Source organism: Lepidochelys olivacea (assembly GCF_965140295.1).
Source record: "Lepidochelys olivacea isolate rLepOli2 genome assembly, chromosome: 1".
Lineage (NCBI taxonomy): Eukaryota > Metazoa > Chordata > Testudines > Cheloniidae > Lepidochelys > Lepidochelys olivacea.
This window is the reverse complement of record NC_140411.1, coordinates 312,141,284-312,158,880: the sequence shown is the minus strand read 5'-3', so window position 1 is coordinate 312,158,880 and position 17,597 is coordinate 312,141,284. Positions and strand designations below refer to the sequence as shown.

The following is a 17,597-nucleotide window of genomic DNA, read 5'->3' as shown; positions in this document are numbered from 1 at the left end:
ACCTCCCTAGGTAACGCATTCCAGTGTTTCACCACCCTCCTAGTGAAAAAGTTTTTCCTAATATCCAACCTAAACCTCCCCCGCTGCAACTTGAGACCATTACTCCTTGTCCTGTCCTCTTCTACCACTGAGAATAGTCTAGAACCATCCTCTCTGGAACCACCTCTCAGGTAGTTGAAAGCAGCTATCAAATCCCCCCTCATTCTTCTCTTCTGCAGACTAAACAATCCCAGTTCCCTCAGCCTCTCCTCATAAGTCATGTGTTCCAGACCCCTAATCATTTTTGTTGCCCTTCGCTGGACTCTCTCCAATTTATCCACATCCTTCTTGTAGTGTGGGGCCCAAAACTAGACACAGTAGTCCAGATGAGGCCTCACCAATGTCGAATAGAGGGGGGCGATCACGTCCCTCGATCTGCTCGCTATACCCCTACTTATACATCCCAAAATGCCATTGGCCTTCTTGGCAACAAGGGCACACTGCTGACTCATATCCAGCTTCTCGTCCACTGTCACCCCTAGGTCCTTTTCCGCAGAACTGCTGCCTAGCCATTCGGTCCCTAGTCTGTAGCTGTGCATTGGGTTCTTCTGTCCTAAGTGCAGGACCCTGCACTTATCCTTATTGAACCTCATCAGATTTCTTTTGGCCCAATCCTCCAATTTGTCTAGGTCCCTCTGTATCCTATCCCTGCCCTCCAGTGCATCTACCACTCCTCCCAGTTTAGTATCATCCGCAAATTTGCTGAGAGTGCAATCCACACCATCCTCCAGATCATTTATGAAGATATTGAACAAAACCGGCCCGAGGACCGACCCCTGGGGCACTCCACTTGACACCAGCTGCCAACTACACATGGAGCCATTGATCACTACCCGTTGAGCCCGACAATCTAGCCAACTTTCTACCCACCTTATAGTGCATTCATCCAGCCCATACTTCTTTAACTTGCTGACAAGAATACTGTGGGAATCCAGGGTGCTAAGGCACCACGAGCCTGGGAACTTGGGAGTTGGTGCTCCCCGTGTTTCCACTTTCTCGGCTCCTTGTCAGCCAGGAGGGTCAGGACGTGTGACATTCCCCAGGGTACAAGACGGACTATAGAATAGAGGTGTTCCCTTAACTCTATAGCCTGGGGTGCTGCTTTTTTGCCAGTACAGCCGCACCTGGCCTGCTCACATACAGCCACTAGCATGTAAAATCACACCAAGCCACATTACCATGCATGATCTCTCAACCATTCAAGAATTACACACAGGGAAACACCTGCATCTTCTTCAGTCCCAGCCTTGTTCCCTAGAGAAGAAGGAGGAGAGGTGATGTGGAAGTCACTGTCTCTTATTTTTATACCCTCCTCTTTTCTTTGAGAATTACCCCCCACCAGGGATTAGACAAACAGTCTGCTGTGTATGTGCCGTTTGAAACATTCATGCAATGTAATTTAAATTTCTTGTTTACACTGCCCCTCCCCCCCCCCCCCCGCTGGTGAATGGACAGTTAAGTAGGTAATGGCCTTTTAGCACCTCGCTGGCATGCTAGTGTACCTTTGTCTCTGAGGAAATGGTTTGTGCGCATTACACAGAACTACAACATATTTGAGTATCAATCATATATCAAAACCTCATAAGTTTACATGCAGTAATGTTACACACATTTCAATGGGATAATGACATTCAGCAAAGTATGAGTTTTTTCTAATGATACCTCACAAGGCATACTTCATACAAAATATACCATAACCTTATAAAAGTGGTGAACATGGGGTATAGAGTGTCATGGGGGGAACTAGGAGCCTGGAAGCCCTGGTTGAGCAAGGAGATTGGGACCTGGCACTTCCAGGCTCTCTTTCAGCTCTGCAGAGGAGCCTAGAAGTTTCGGAGCTTGGGTGCCAACAATTCATAGATTATAAAACCAGAAGGAACTACTGTGATTATCTAGTCTGACCTCCTACAGAACACAGGCCATAGAACTTCCCTGACTTCATTGCTGTTTGAACGACAGTACCTCTTTCAGAAAAAAAGTTCAACCTTATTTAAAAATTGTCAGTGTTGAAGAATCTACTATAATCCTTGGGAAGATGTTCCAATGGTTTTGTTATACTTGGACCCAGCAGAGAAGGATATAGCTGGAGGGAACTAATGGAAACACAGCTGTCTGCTGTGGAAAGATTATTGTTCTTCTGGCAGTAAAACTGAAACCAATATGACAATGAGGCTTTGTACTGAGGAAGGATGAGTGCTGAAACATTTAAAAGGATAGGACATCACATTCCTCCACCCTGCTTTAAAAAAGCATTCCAAATACATATACATTGTCATTTACGTGGCTAACAAAAACTATATAACCTAACTAAAGTCGTGGGTGGTCTACTGCAGACTCTCAAGTTGCAAGGGATTATTCTGCCCTGGAATAGCAACTCACTAACTGAACAATGTATAAATTCAGGCACACAACTGGTTTTCTCACTCTCTTGGGATAACATGGTGATGGTGGTATGGCAGTTCCCTGAACAACAGGAACAACTGAGGTAAGAAATCAATTGGATCTGATACCAAAGTTTCTTTCACCAAGTCATCAAAATTAGGAGTTCTAACAGAAGGAAGTTTGATCTGAGGAACAGAAAGTCCTACTGGAACATCCCTGGACTCTGGTACTTGTCAAGATTACAAGTGTTCCATATGTTATTTCCATAAAATACCATCAGATAGTTTTACCACGAACAAAAGAGGTCCTGTGCAAAAGAGGTCATTTTACAAGATCCCCAAGTACCCATTTCACTTCACAGTCATAATTGCGAATCTACTTTAAATATCCTACTTGAAAAGAGCAATGATGAGTCTCACATCATCAATCAATTTGCATAGCTTGGGATTTGGCTATATGTGAGACAACATCAGGATGGAGCAGGTCCCAACAGGTATGCAAAGCCTGCTTCAAGAATAGAGTTGCAGGTGACTCCTGGGTTGTAACATGTGTTGTGTTCCTGCAGAAAAGCAAAACAAATGTCTGTTTCTGTCCAGTTTCTGTTGATAACTCAAAATAGATTAGTAACTAGTTGGCTCTTAAGGCATGCTTAAGTGTTCTGCTAGTCCATTTGTAGCTGAGTGGTATGGAATGGAATGTTTATGCTGAATTTCATTTGAAGCAAGGAACCTCTGAAATTTTTCAGAACAGAAATGAGGTCCATTATTACTCACCAACTGTAACAGTAAACCAAATTAGCTAAACAAGGTATGAATATGTCTAATGGTCTTGATAACGGTAGCAGAAGACATTCTGAAAATTTCTGGGCATTTCAAATAGGTGTTGACTACAACCAAAACCATATAACCTTCCAAAGGTCTGGCAAAGTCCACGTGAATACATATGTCTAAGGAGTCTGAGGCCACGACCAAGGGTGTAGATAAGCTGGGCCAGGATCATGTTGAATTTGTTGACACATAGTACAGAACTTTGTCTTTCTCTCAATATCTTTGTCAATCCCCGGCCACAGACATGACTCCGGGCTATGGCCTTCATCCACAGAATGCCAAAATGTTCTTTGTGAAGAACTTCCAAAACCTGAGATTGGAGTGATCTTGGAATGATCACTTGTATTCTTGAGTATATGCAACCATGATTCACAGACAATTCACACTGATGTAACATGAATTGTGTACACTGGGAATTTTTCTGATCCAACACTACCTTGTAGTACCACTTCCTTCATAAGAGAAGGCACATCATCCTTAGTGGTTTCTTTGTTGATGTCTGTGCTAATGATGGGTAACCTATCCATCAAATTGAGATAAAACACTTTGGCTGAAGTTTCTTTGGGTTGACGGCAGTGCAGGCATGGCATGGCAGTCATCACAGCCCATCAGCATTGCCATGCTGAGTTCCTTTACTGAATTGACAAGTATAAGAATGAGCTGAAAGTAGCAATGCCCATTGTTGCATATGAGCAGCAGCTAATGACAGAATTCCATTTTTCCATCCAAAAATGGAAAGTAACAGCCATTGATCCATCAGCAAGGTAAAAGGTCTATCATACAGATAGGTATGGAACTTCTGAATTCTGAAGATAATACTGAGAAATTCTCGCTCTATTTACACATATTTCTTCTCAGATGTAATGAGTTGTTTGTGAAGTGAAGGCAATTGGTTTCTCCATGCCATCAGGAAGAAAGTGGGAAAGAATTGCACCCACTTCATACTGTGAAGCATCACAAGCCAGTAGCAATGGCAACAAAACTTCAAAGTCCATAAGAACTTTTGCTGACATCAACAATTTCTTTGCTTATTTAAATGCATGCTCACACTCTTCAGTCCATTTCCATTTTTTCTTTGCTTGTAACAGATCATGTAAGGCCAATATTGTTGCCAGATTAGTCAGAGATTTACCATAAGAGTTAAGGAGTCCTAAGAATGAATGTAACTGTGACACATTCTCTGTCAGGGGTGCTTGAAGAACTGCCTTCTCTTTCTCTGGCAATTTCCTTAAGCCTTTGACATCAATTACATGTCCAGGGTATCCAACTGAAGGTGTGAAAAACTCACAGTTGTCTCCATGTATTCTCAGTCCATGGTCTTCCAAACCTTAAAAGAGCATCCAAATTCTGATGATGATCCTCTTGATCCTTTCCTGTAACAAGGATGTCATCCAAATAGCACTTTGAACTCCATTCAGTCCCTTCACAATCTCATCCATGGCTTTCTGGAACAGGGCAGGTGCCGATGTGATTCCAAAAGGCAACCTGTTGTAACAAAACAAGCCTTTTTGCATGTTGATCGTGAGATATTTATGAGATATCAGATCAATCTCTTTTTGTATGTATGCACTGAGCAAATCCAATTGATTGAAACACTATCCACCACTAAGATTAGCAAACAAATCTTCAATACAAGGTAGTGGTCAAACTGGTCTGCACATAAAACTGAATTCAATGTTACTTTTAAATCGCCACAAATTCAGACTGAACCATCCTTCTTGATCATTGGCACAATGGGTGTAGTGCACTCACTGTGTGAAACTGGTGACAAGACTCCAGTGTTCACTAAACAGTCCAAATAAGTTTCTACCAGAGGCTTTTGAGCAAAAGGCACAACTCTGGGCTTGCAATATTTTGGGTGGCTGTCCGACTTAACAGTGAACTTCACTGACATGCACAATTGTTGCCAAAGAATACCAAAGTCATAGAAGGCTAAGCCATAATATCTTTCCCCTAAAGCTTTACAGTATGAATAAAAAGGATGATTGCTGTGTTTGACTTCTTTAGATCTAAATAAAAAAGAGAACTGTTTTATTATTTTTGGAGCACTTAACAGTAGGACCACGATTTAAAATGTACAATATTATATTTTCAAGCCAAATACATGAAAGGTGGTTTGAGTCAAGAGTTATCATACAAATGAAACAGGGAACATTTTTGTTTTCATCATACATCTAATTTCCATATATATGCTTTTTAAAATAAATCAGCATTTTAAACATGATCTCTTTTATCTTCTTCAAGAGAGAACCCACTAAGAAAACTCTGCTCGTAGTAGACATCAAAAACACTTTTTTACCAGGTTGAACTGTACATATTACTCACCTAAAATCCAATTCAGGAGGTTCTGGGTTGCACAATGACTATCATCTCTTTCTTCATGCTCTTAGAATATCAAGACACAATGTTAAGTAAAAACAGAAAAAAAACATTGAGTTTTACAGACCACATTTTTTTAAAAAAGGGTTCCCATAAAAGGCCTATTTACAGCAAATATCAAATGTTTTGAGTACATATAACAATACTACATAATTCTCAATCTAGCCAAAAAGTCTAAAGAATTAATGTACAAGTTTTAAATGACTGTTTTAAATTTAGGCTAAATTTAGCCCCTTTCCATAAAGATCATATTCTTTATATAGGATATAGTCCTTTAGAACTGGTGGAAGAGGAAGCTTCGCCATTGATGCTTGTCTCCATAGTCTCCTTAGTCCCATCAGTTTACGTATTTTGAGGCGGCACAAATGTTTTAATGGACGAGGATTCTCTGAAAAATAGTGAGGGAAACACATCGGGGAAAAAACCAGGCGATTAATTTGGCAGTTGTGTCTCAGACTTAGAATCTCAAAACATGTGCTCTAATGAAATTCACTTCAGAAGTCTACCAGCTGAGGACTCTCCTGTTCCTGTTACTTTTAATAAAATACAGTTTTAATTTACTCCCAAATAAATGCACCACCAATAAAATTTAACTGGAGCAACAGTGATATCCAGTGGCCAGTTTTAGTGTACTTCTGTGTTATTTTCATATTGGATGCTCGTTAAGTGTTTATTCCCCCTGTTTTTAATTGACAAGCCTGTTTATGCTAGCTAAATTCTAAATGGTGATTTTATGTGCTACTAACATCTTATAATCGGCACTTTTCCTTTAAAATGATGGTAACACCATGGTCTCAATTTCTCAAATGTGGGCATCTGAATAGCATATCCAAACCCTTCATTTGGATGCTTAGATCAACACACCAATTAGCACAATAAATGGTGACTAAATACATGATCTGTGTACTCAATCCTGAAAGGTGCTAAGCACCTTCAATTCCCACTGACTCAGGGTATGTCTACACTGGAAACTACGCTCCCGCAGCAGCGCTTTGAAGTGCATGTGTGGTTGCACACCGCGTGCGCCTGGTAATCCACCTCCATGAGAGGATTAGCTCCGAGCGCTGGGCGTGCAGCTTCCAGCACTTTGAGCCTGTCTAAATAGCGCTTTAAAGCGCTCAGACTTGCTGTGCTCGGGGGGGGGGGTGATTTTTCAAAAATCCAAGAAAGTAATTATTTTGCTCACCAATATAAAATACAAAAGCAAAAATAAAGACAGCATCAGCTTTAGTTCTGAAAAAATTGCCCTTTATCCCTTGATATTACAATCTCCACATTATTCAGACAGAATTTTGTATTTATTACCCTAATAGAAAGAGAACTGCTTTGGTGAAGGTTTATAAAAGCATAAACATAGACAAACATATTTTCCATAGTTCAATAAATTAAAATGTATTAAACAGATCTTCATTTCAAACAATGCCAGTTTGTGTGGACATACATATAGATATATTTTTAAAATAAATGTAGATGTGCAATAGACTAAGAGCTCTACTGCAATATAGCATATAAATATATATTTAGGCATGGTACACATACCCTTAGGAAATTGTTATAAGACATCTTCCTATACATATCTAATGGAAACTTTTCAGAATTTAATTGCAGCTGCTTTAAAGTGGCACTGAGATAAATATAATAAATTAATTCCTTGCCTGTGTTACTAATAAACTAATGAAACTGCGCAATTTTTTAAAATGTAGGACTAAAATGTCCCTTACACATAAGCATATACCCTACATAGCCTATGTAAGGGACAGGAAACGTTGTGAATTCATAGTTATGAGGTGAAATCCTACGTACGTTTATGCTTCAGCTGGGAGGCGTGATTCCCAGCTCAGGCAGACAGACTTATGCTAGCTAGAGCACAGCTAGCACAAGTCTATCCCTGCTACCAGCTGCAATATAGACATACCCACTGAAGTCAATGACAAAACTCCCATTGACTTCAATAGGGCCAGGATGTCACTCATGGTGTTTCTGCCAGATCGATCTATCAGGAGGGTGGGATTTCCAAAGGGTCGGGGTTCCTTCCACCCAGAACTAGAAAGGGCTTCTGCATCCCAAAACCTGAGGATTCTTTCCTAAGATCTTGGCAGATCTTGAATGATGGACCCAGAGCAATCTGCATGAAGTTCCAGTGCCCCCTCACTGCCTTTAGGCCCCTCCCAGTCTCCAGGATTCCCAAATTGCTGCTGCTCCTGAACCCTCTCGGTCCTGGGGTTAATATTGTGGTGGAATGTCCCATCTAGTTTGTAAGCCTTTTAAAACACAGATATACACAGCAACCTGTGAGAGGTTCAACTAAAATGCTAAAAATGACACCCCAATAATGCACATCGTGTAAATCAAATTTAGGACATTATGGCATACTAAAGGCCAATATTTTACAGTGGACGTGCTCCACACTCTTTCTCATGTTGCTCTCTGAAGAACTGTTAGGTGAGGGAGGGAGTAGAACAATGAAAGCGTGGGCAAATGCCCCTCAGTAAAGGGTCAGCATGTCAGAGGATTGCACAGTGATGGGTGCGTTAGAAATACATATGTCAGTGTAGGGTGAGATTCTGCCACCACTACTTGCCTGGGGTACCTTACTCTCCAATTGAAATAAATGGGGCTTCCCACAGAACAAGTTACTACTCAGTGGAGCAGATCCTTAGCTAGTATAGATTATCTTACTGCAATTATGTCAATGGAACTCTGATGACTGATTCTACATGAGGATCTGCCCCAATCTGAGACAGGGTGTCAGGAACTGGCCCTTAGACCAGGTGATTCAAACAGAACATATCAGAATTAAATATAGTCTGGTAATTATAGTAATTTTTTACAAAACGTTAGTACCAGATCAAATAATTAAACAAATGTTAGACATTTACCTAATATCTGACGTACCTCTGGCCATTCTTCCTGTGCTTCTAGGACACACTTTAGTTTTGAGCACAAAGGCACATAATCCATATAGTCTATCAAAATGCGAATCACATGTCCAACTAAATGTTTCAACCAAGGAACTGTAAGAAAGGCACAGAACTGAAAGGAAAAACACAGATTACTTTTAAAATTCACCCAGGGAAATACCAAAATGATGCAATTTTAAAGAATTTATTTACAGAAATATGGTGTAAGAAATAGTCTTGTACTTAAACCCCATGGGGATATATTGGATCACCAAAAAGTTATCTCCAGCCATCGCTAACTTCTGATTCTTTGGTTGGTTGGTCTGATTCTTTGGTTGGTTGGTCTGATGGTTTGAACAGAAACCTGAAGGCCACTTTTCATTATGCCAAAGATGACAATATCTTGATAACTTCCTCTATTGTTTTATTCCACTTTGGTTTTAGGAATAGGGTTAAACAGCTTTCTCTAAAAAGTACAGTTTCATTACATGTATGCTGAGCATTATTGCTCAAACAATAATCTCAAACTCAGGGGAAAACCTGGAGAACAGTAACTCTTAGGCCTTTATCATTTTTATCTACTACTAATTCTACATTTTTTCATCTATACTTTGAACTAAAATTTGCTTGAATATATCCCTGAAAAATGAGTTTGGGGGGAGTCTCAAAAGAGCCTATGAAATTACTGGCACCCTTGGAAATCTTTGATCGTAAAGCATCCAAAGTATAAAATCCTCAAACCGTATCTTGTGTTACCTGTGTTACTAATAACAACTTGTCAGTATCTTGTGCAGGCTAATTGTGTGGGAATGCCTGCTGCTAACAGAATGCTAAAAGGCATCCTGCTCCCATTGAAGAAAATGGGAGTTTCATCATTGACTTCAGTGGAAGAGGGATTGGAACCAAATACAATTATATTTTTTCTTTTAAACCCACCATTTTATACAAAAGATATACATTTTCCAAGAATTGTATCTCATAAGTACTGTGTTTAATTGTACAGACGCTCTCCGACGTATGCAATCGTTCCATTCCGGAACGCCTTGCGTAACTCGAATTTTGCGTAAATCAGAAACGTATACCCGACCATTACACAACCCTCCCACCCCCAAAAACCCCTCCTATTTCTAGCTTACGGAACTTTTTCCATAAGTGCAGATTTCTGTAAGTTAGGTCTTGTGTAACCCGGGGAGCGTCTGTACTGACACTGCTTTATAGTAATGCTTTGCTCTTACATAACTACAGGAACTTTAATCTGAGGATTAAAAAGCACTATCCAAGCATTAATAAAGCCTCACAGCCCCCTTGTGACAGGCAGATATTATTATTCCCTCTATCTATAGGGGGAAACTGAAGTACAGACAGGTTAATTCCTAAATTTTGATTTTCCCCCCTAACTTTGTGTTCCTTAGTTATTGGGATACCCAGGTCCTGATTTTTAGAAGTGCTGAGCATCCACAGCTCTCATTTGATTTCAATCAAAGTTTGGGATTGTCACTGGCTCTGAACATCTGGACATCTCAAGCTGGGCACCAAAAATATGGACATTTCATAAATTTGGTCCAACATCTCAATCCTGCAAACACTTACACATACGTATAACTTTATTTGTCTGAGTAAATTTGTTGATTTAGATAGGTTTACCATACAAGTAGATATCACGTGCTTAAGAGTTTGCAGGATCATGTCCTAAGTGATTTAACCCAAAATGTATGGGCAAATAATTGGCTGAGTTGGGAATAGAACCCACTTTCCTGCCTTCCAGCTCCCTCCTTTAATTGCTAGTCAATATTTCCTTCCTACAACCTCTAACTCAGTTTCAGAATTAAAACTATTCTATATGTATCATTTTCTCTATCCCAGAATAAAACTGAACAAAGATTATTTGGTGAGGGGGTGTAAATAAGTATGTTGAGATCGAGAAATCTTAATTCTGCATTAAAATATGAAATAAATTTAAAGCAAGGTTACACTGAAGAGAAAAATGAAGAGACGAAAATGAGGAATATGCTTACTGGAGTATCTTTTACTACACAAGATGTCCATCCTGGTAACACCTCCTCTTCTGGAAGTGACCACACAAAAGAACTTCCAAAGATGTTGCCATGCATACAATCAAAACACCTCTCTGCATTATATCCATGATTCAGCAACAACCTTAGCATTACCTCATCATTCAAAGCATACTGAATGGCACTGGGGAAATGGGTGTCATTCACGAGCATGAAGTAGCAATTGACATTTGCTCCATAGGATAGAAGCAACCGTACGATTTCTTGGTTACCAGCTCTCACTGCTACCAGAAGACAATTTAGAGGATCCTCGTTTGGGTCTGCACCAGCTTTGAGTAACACTTCTGTGCAGAGAATGTCATTGTTAGAAACAGCAAAATAGAGTGCCGTTTTCCTTTCATCATCGTAGTTTTCAGAAATGTGTTCAGCCAGAAGAGTATTGACATCAAAATCGTTTTCAATTAGGAGTTCTAGACACTGCACATTCTGGCCATCTGCTGCTGAGTGAATGGGGCTTAACCCACTTCTCTGGATTGCAATCTTGGATGTAACTGGAATTAGATATTTCAGTGACCTAAAAAGATAATGAAGAAAATTTTCATCTGGCTCAAATCCACCCAGGCATCAACTCCTTCCCCACCCTGCAGCTAAAATCCACCCGGGCATAAACCCCTTCCCCAACCTCATGAAAACACATCCAGTTGTGACTTTCTACTACCCAATTAAACATTTCACCCGAGAAGCCAGATTCTGCCCTCGTTTACTCTTGAACAACCCCAACAGATAAATTTCTGTCCTGACTTATACCACATGGAACCTTTTTGAATTAAATGGAGTTGTACAAAATGTAAATTAGCACCTAATGTCTCAATTACTTTCTTTTAGTTCTGCTAAGTTTTGTTTTTTGTTTTGTATTTCCTATAGTATATGCTGAAGCCACATTTAAGATTTAATTAAAACTAATTTAATGTACGTACTTGTCAAATATGAATGATCTTTAAATTTGGATTTTTCAGTTCAGTCCTTTAATGTGACATAATACTAGTTGCAGTATTATAGGGGAGAATTTGAAGCCGACAGTTATACTCACAGATAATGTCCTTCATAAGCAGCTTTGTGTATAGGGAGCTGTCCTGCCCTATTAGGCACGTTACCACTTCCTCCATATTCCAGAAGAAGAGCAATACAGTCTGGATTACCTCCTCCAGCTGCTTCAAACAGTACTGATGCACCATCATCGGCTAAAGCATGAACATCACCACCTGGTGGAAGGATATAAAGGTAATAGGTTTCAGAGTAACAGCCGTGTTAGTCTGTATTCGCTAAAAGAAAAGGAGTACTTGTGGCACCTTAGAGACTAACCAATTTATTTGAGCATAAGCTTTCATGAGCTACAGCTCACTTCATCGGATGTATACTGTGGAAAGTTTAGAAGATCTTATTATATACACACAAAGCATGAAAAAAATACCTCCTCCCACCCCACTCTCCTGCTGGTAATAGCTTATCTAAAGTGATCACTCTCCTTACAATGTGTATGATAATCAAGTTGGGCCATTTCCAGCACAAATCCAGGTTTTCTCACACACCCCCCCCCACCACACACACAAACTCACTCTCCTGCTGGTAATAGCTTATCTAAAGTGACCACTCTCCTTACAGTGTGTCTGATAATCAAGGTGGGCCATTTACAACACAAATCCAGGTTTTCTCACACACACCCACCCCCCCGCCCCACAAACTCACTCTCCTGCTGTAATAGCTTATCCAAAGTGACCACTCTCCTTACATTGTATATGTTAATCAAGGTGGGCCATTTCCAGCACAAATCCAGGGTTTAACAAGAACGTCTGGGGGGGGGGGTAGGAAAAAACAAGGGGAAATAGGCTACCTTGCATAATGACTAAGCCACTACCAGTCTCTATTCAAGCCTAAGTTAATTGTATCCAATTTGCAAATGAATTCCAATTCAGCAGTTTCTCGCTAGAGTCTGGATTTGAAGTTTTTTTGTTGTAAAATAGTGACTTTCATGTCTGTAATCGCGTGACCAGAGAGATTGAAGTGTTCTCCGACTGGTTTATGAATGTTATAATTCTTGACATCTGATTTGTGTCCATTTACTCTTTTACGTAGAGACTGTCCAGTTTGACCAATGTACATGGCAGAGGGGCATTGCTGGCACATGATGGCATATATCACATTGGTGGACGTGCAGGTGAACGAGCCTCTGATAGTTTGGCCGATGTTATTAGGCCCTGTGATGGTGTCCCCTGAATAGATATGTGGGCACAGTTGGCAACGGGCTTTGTTGCAAGGATAGGTTCCTGGGTTAGTGGTTCTGTTGTGTGGTATGTGGTTGCTGGTGAGTATTTGCTTCAGGTTGGGGGGCTGTCCGTAGGCAAGGACTGGCCTGTCTCCCAAGATTTGTGAGAGTGTTGTGTCATCCTTCAGGATAGGTTGTAGAATTCCACCATGATTTCAACAATTTCTATCCCACCATCAACCTCAGCCTGGTCCAGTCCACACAAGAGATCCACTTCCTGGACGCTACAGTGCTAATAAACGATGGTCACATAAACACCACCCTATACCAGAAACCTACTGACCGCTATTCCTACCTACATGCCTCCAGCTTTCACCCTGACCACACCACACGATCCATCGTCTACAGCCAAGCTCTGCGATACAACCGCATTTGCTCCAACCCCTCAGACAGAGACAGACACCTACAAGATCTCTATCAAGCATTCTTACAACTACAATACCCACCTGCGGAAGTGAAGAAACAGATTGATAGAGCCAGAAGAGTTCCCAGAAGTCACCTACTACAGGACAGGCCTAACAAAGAAAATAATAGAACGCCACTAGCCGTCACCTTCAGCCCCCAACTAAAACCCCTCCAACACATTATTAAGGATCTACAACCTATCCTGAAGGATGACACAACACTCTCACAAATCTTGGGAGACAGGCCAGTCCTTGCCTACAGACAGCCCCCCAACCTGAAGCAAATACTCACCAGCAACCACATACCACACAACAGAACCACTAACCCAGGAACCTATCCTTGCAACAAAGCCCGTTGCCAACTGTGCCCACATATCTATTCAGGGGACACCATCATAGGGCCTAATAACATCAGCCACACTATCAGAGGCTCGTTCACCTGCACATCCACCAATGTGATATATGCAATCATGTGCCAGCAATGCCCCTCTGCCATGTACATTGGTCAAACTGGACAGTCTCTACGTAAAAGAGTAAATGGACACAAATCAGATGTCAAGAATTATAACATTCATAAACCAGTCGGAGAACACTTCAATCTCTCTGGTCACGCGATTACAGACATGAAAGTCGCTATTTTACAACAAAAAACTTCAAATCCAGACTCCAGCGAGAAACTGCTGAATTGAAATTCATTTGCAAATTGGATACAATTAACTTAGGCTTGAATAGAGACTGGGAGTGGCTTAGTCATTATGCAAGGTAGCCTATTTCCCCTTGTTTTTTCCTACCCCCACCCCCCTAGACGTTCTTGTTAAACCCTGGATTTGTGCTGGAAATGGCCCACCTTGATTATCATACACAATGTAAGGAGAGTGGTCACTTTGGATAAGCTATTACAGCAGGAGAGTGAGTTTGTGTGTGTGTGTGTGGGGGGGGTTTGAGAAAACCTGGATTTGTGTTGGAAATGGCCCACCTTGATTATCATACACATTGTAAGGAGAGTGGTCACTTTAGATAAGCTATTACCAGCAGGAGAGTGAGTTTGTGTGTGTGGGGGGGGGGCTGAGAAAACCTGGATTTGTGCTGGAAATGGCCCAACTTGATTATCATACACATTGTAAGGAGAGTGATCACTTTAGATAAGCTATTACCAGCAGGAGAGTGGGGTGGGAGGAGGTATTTTTTTTCATGCTTTGTGTGTATATAATAAGATCTTCTAAACTTTCCACAGTATACATCCGATGAAGTGAGCTGTAGCTCACGAAAGCTTATGCTCAAATAAATTGGTTAGTCTCTAAGGTGCCACAAGTACTCCTTTTCATAAAGGTAATAGTTAAGTCCAAAGGAACTTGGAAGATATATCTTGTCTTTAAAATATCCTGAATTTCTTTTCTCTTCATGTTCAGTTATTAAAATTGTACCTCTAAGAAAAGAACAGAAAAGTTTATAGTAACCAGTTTAAAAATTAAACGTAAAATTCAGCCATCATAGATACAAACAGATATATATTGGGAAAATGGAGAGAAATCACTTGAGTGACATTTGCTTTGAGTTGAGATTCTTAATTGAGGATTTGCAGTATTCTGAAATCCTTTCAAACATGCTTAATCTCAGATCTGCATGTTGCTACTTTAAAAAAAAATTGGTGTAGGAGGAGTAGTCCAATCTTGTCACTTCTAACATATATATATTACATCATTGTAAACCTTTTGTTTTCTTCCAGTGGAACAAAAACATTCCCATGTGACATTCCCTTCCTCCACAAAAAATCCAATCTTGGGAAAAAAACATGTTCAGTTACAGTAAAACCTCAGAGTTACAAACACCTTGCGAATGGAGGTTGTTTGTAACTCTGAAATGTTCGTAACGCTGAACAAAATGTTATAGTGGTTCTTTCAAAAGTTTACAGCTGAACATTGACTTAATACAGCTTTGAAACTTTACTATGCAAAATGGTGTTTTCCCTTTATTTTTTTAGTGGTTTTATGTTTAACACAGTACAGTACAGTGTGTTTGTTTTGTTTTGTTTTTGTCTCTGCTGTGCCTGATTGTGTGTTTCCGGTTCTAAATGAGGTGTGTGGTTGACTGGTCAGTTTGTAACTCGTAACTCTACGGTAAATATTGTAACTCTGAGGTTCTACAGTAAATATTCCCTTCTGAGACTTGGAAGCAGGGCCCAGCAAGGTAGCTGGAAATATTTTTTTTTTCTTTTTTGCAGTTACATCTTCTGAGGTAAAGATTTCAATGTTAACTTTAGCTTTTAAGAGTCTTATATGAATTGAGATAATCCCTAAAGTGCTTTGGTTCCATAAACCAAAGAGTGAGGGTCATGTTTTCCCATTCTCTGTCTGTTCAGTCATAAACCTTGTAATCTGAGTTAAAAGCTTGAGATTTGGCATAGTTATAGGCAGGCTACTTTGCAATATGGAACAATTGAGACAGCGCATCCTAGTGGCTATGGATGGAATTAAAAATATAAGTATATACTACACAGTTTTCTCTTATTTGCTTATCCAGTATTAATCTACCTATTGAGTCACTGGTATTGGGTATTTGTGCTGGACCAAATAAACTAACTCTGATGGCTCTCATTCTACACTCGCTACATGTGTTCCTTACACACAGAAACCCCCCAGTGATGTATCAACTATTCTGCTTTGGAGTTTGTTGGACATTAGACAAAGCACACCAGCATGTTAATGCTTTGATTAATACAAACCAAGGTGCTGTGGGATTCACTGAGAATCCTGGTGGTATTTAGGTGCTGGATATTTACAAGGCCTGAAATATGTCAAAAAAGACTCATTCAATAGTTTGAAAAGGCAACCTTCTGCACTAAGGGAAAAAGCACATTAATGTGAATAAGCAAAAAGTATGCAATTAATTTTCTTTTACAAAAGAAGGTCAGGCACTGGTATTTGCTTGAATATGTGGAAAGACATTTAAACAGGACAGTGATCGGCAATGGTAGTGTAGAAGGACTGAAGCACAGGGTCAGCAGTAAAGGAGGAAGGTTGTGGGGAAATATATTGATAGAACGCAACTTAAGACATGTACATCTGACATTTTCCTTACTTTCTGTTTGCCTAGTTTATTTAGTTTGTTAGTTTTACATGTCTATATATGTGTTTGTATAGCATTTCCCTCAATGGTGCTATACAAACATGTAGCAAAGATTATTTCAAAGCACACCTTACAGTACTAAAAAATGACTACATTATTCTCATACTTGTCCACAGCATACAACTCTTAGCTTAAAAAAATGAGAGCCTGCCATGGCTTTAACTGTCAGTTTGCTGAAATAAGAGAGCACAAAATCAGACCACCTTTAGTACTAAGAGTTCCAAAAGACAAAAGAACTGTATGATGCTGCCATAGTTTAAATTCTGTTGCCAGGATAAGCAAAGGCATTTCAAGATTTTAACATAATCTCAGGGCAGCTGGAGACAATGGAAAGGCTGTATGTTGTCTGAGATGTCTGTTGATCAAGTCTGCTGAAAAAAATTGCATGGGAGAAGAGATGCGAGCCTGTAATTGGCAATCTTCCTGGGAACAGGAAAGTCTACCAGGATGTAGATCAGAATAAAACAACTGTTTCTTCTAATAGAGCAGAGGAGCCAAGTGAAGAGTTGTGCTGTATATTTGGGGAACAGGTGCTTGGCTCACCAGGGGGAAGGGCACAAGCCACACATAGCAGTGCAGCCAGAGAACACTGATATGTAAATTGCTGCACACGATAAGCATGAAGATACCACTCAGCATGGCTTTCATGGAATCAAGGGGAGCACAACAGGCATGGATGATATGGGTCTAACAACTAGAAAATATTCAAACAATGGAAATATGGTTGAATATTGGGAAATACTTTGGGTGGTCTGCAGTACATGAAATTGCAAATAATAATAATAATAACAATTAATAGTTAATAACAAGGTGCACTGACTACAAAGGCCTTACCCATTTTCTGTGCCTTTCCCATCTCGTTTTGGCTACAAGATGTAAGCAAATGGCATCGAAACATACATTCCCAATGGTAAGAGATGTATCTGCCGTGTTGGCCTCAACATCAGACTATATTCCTGATTGTCCGTGTCATGGGTCCTGGTAAACTGCCTTGCTAAGACCCTCTACCAGTCCCCTGAGTACACTCTTCTCAAGTGACAGGCCTGTGCCTCCACATCTCTTTTGGAAAAGTGCCTGTGGACCAACCGTTCCCTGACTGGGTCTCTGAGTTACATGTTGGGGGTGCAGCTGGCTCCCAGCCTGGTCACTAGGCAACCCAGCAAGCTCAGCTAGGCCCAAGGAGCCCCCTCCTAATGGTTGTGCGT

General features: G+C 40.4%; 1 protein-coding gene across 1 annotated transcript in view; it reads right to left on the bottom strand.

The window, feature by feature from the left end:
* Positions 1-5,842: 5,842 nt before the first annotated feature.
* ASB15 (ankyrin repeat and SOCS box containing 15) overlaps positions 5,843-17,597 on the bottom strand; it is a gene marked incomplete at its 3' end in the record, with an annotated part of 29,169 nt that continues 17,414 nt past the window's right edge. Inside the window, exons 6-9 of the mRNA XM_084636236.1 lie at positions 11,630-11,801; positions 10,543-11,113; positions 8,507-8,660; positions 5,843-6,015 (exon numbers count right to left, since the gene is read on the bottom strand). Of these exons, the coding sequence (XP_084492362.1) occupies positions 5,843-6,015; positions 8,507-8,660; positions 10,543-11,113; positions 11,630-11,801 (1,070 nt within the window). The remainder of the gene's footprint in view (positions 6,016-8,506; positions 8,661-10,542; positions 11,114-11,629; positions 11,802-17,597) is intronic.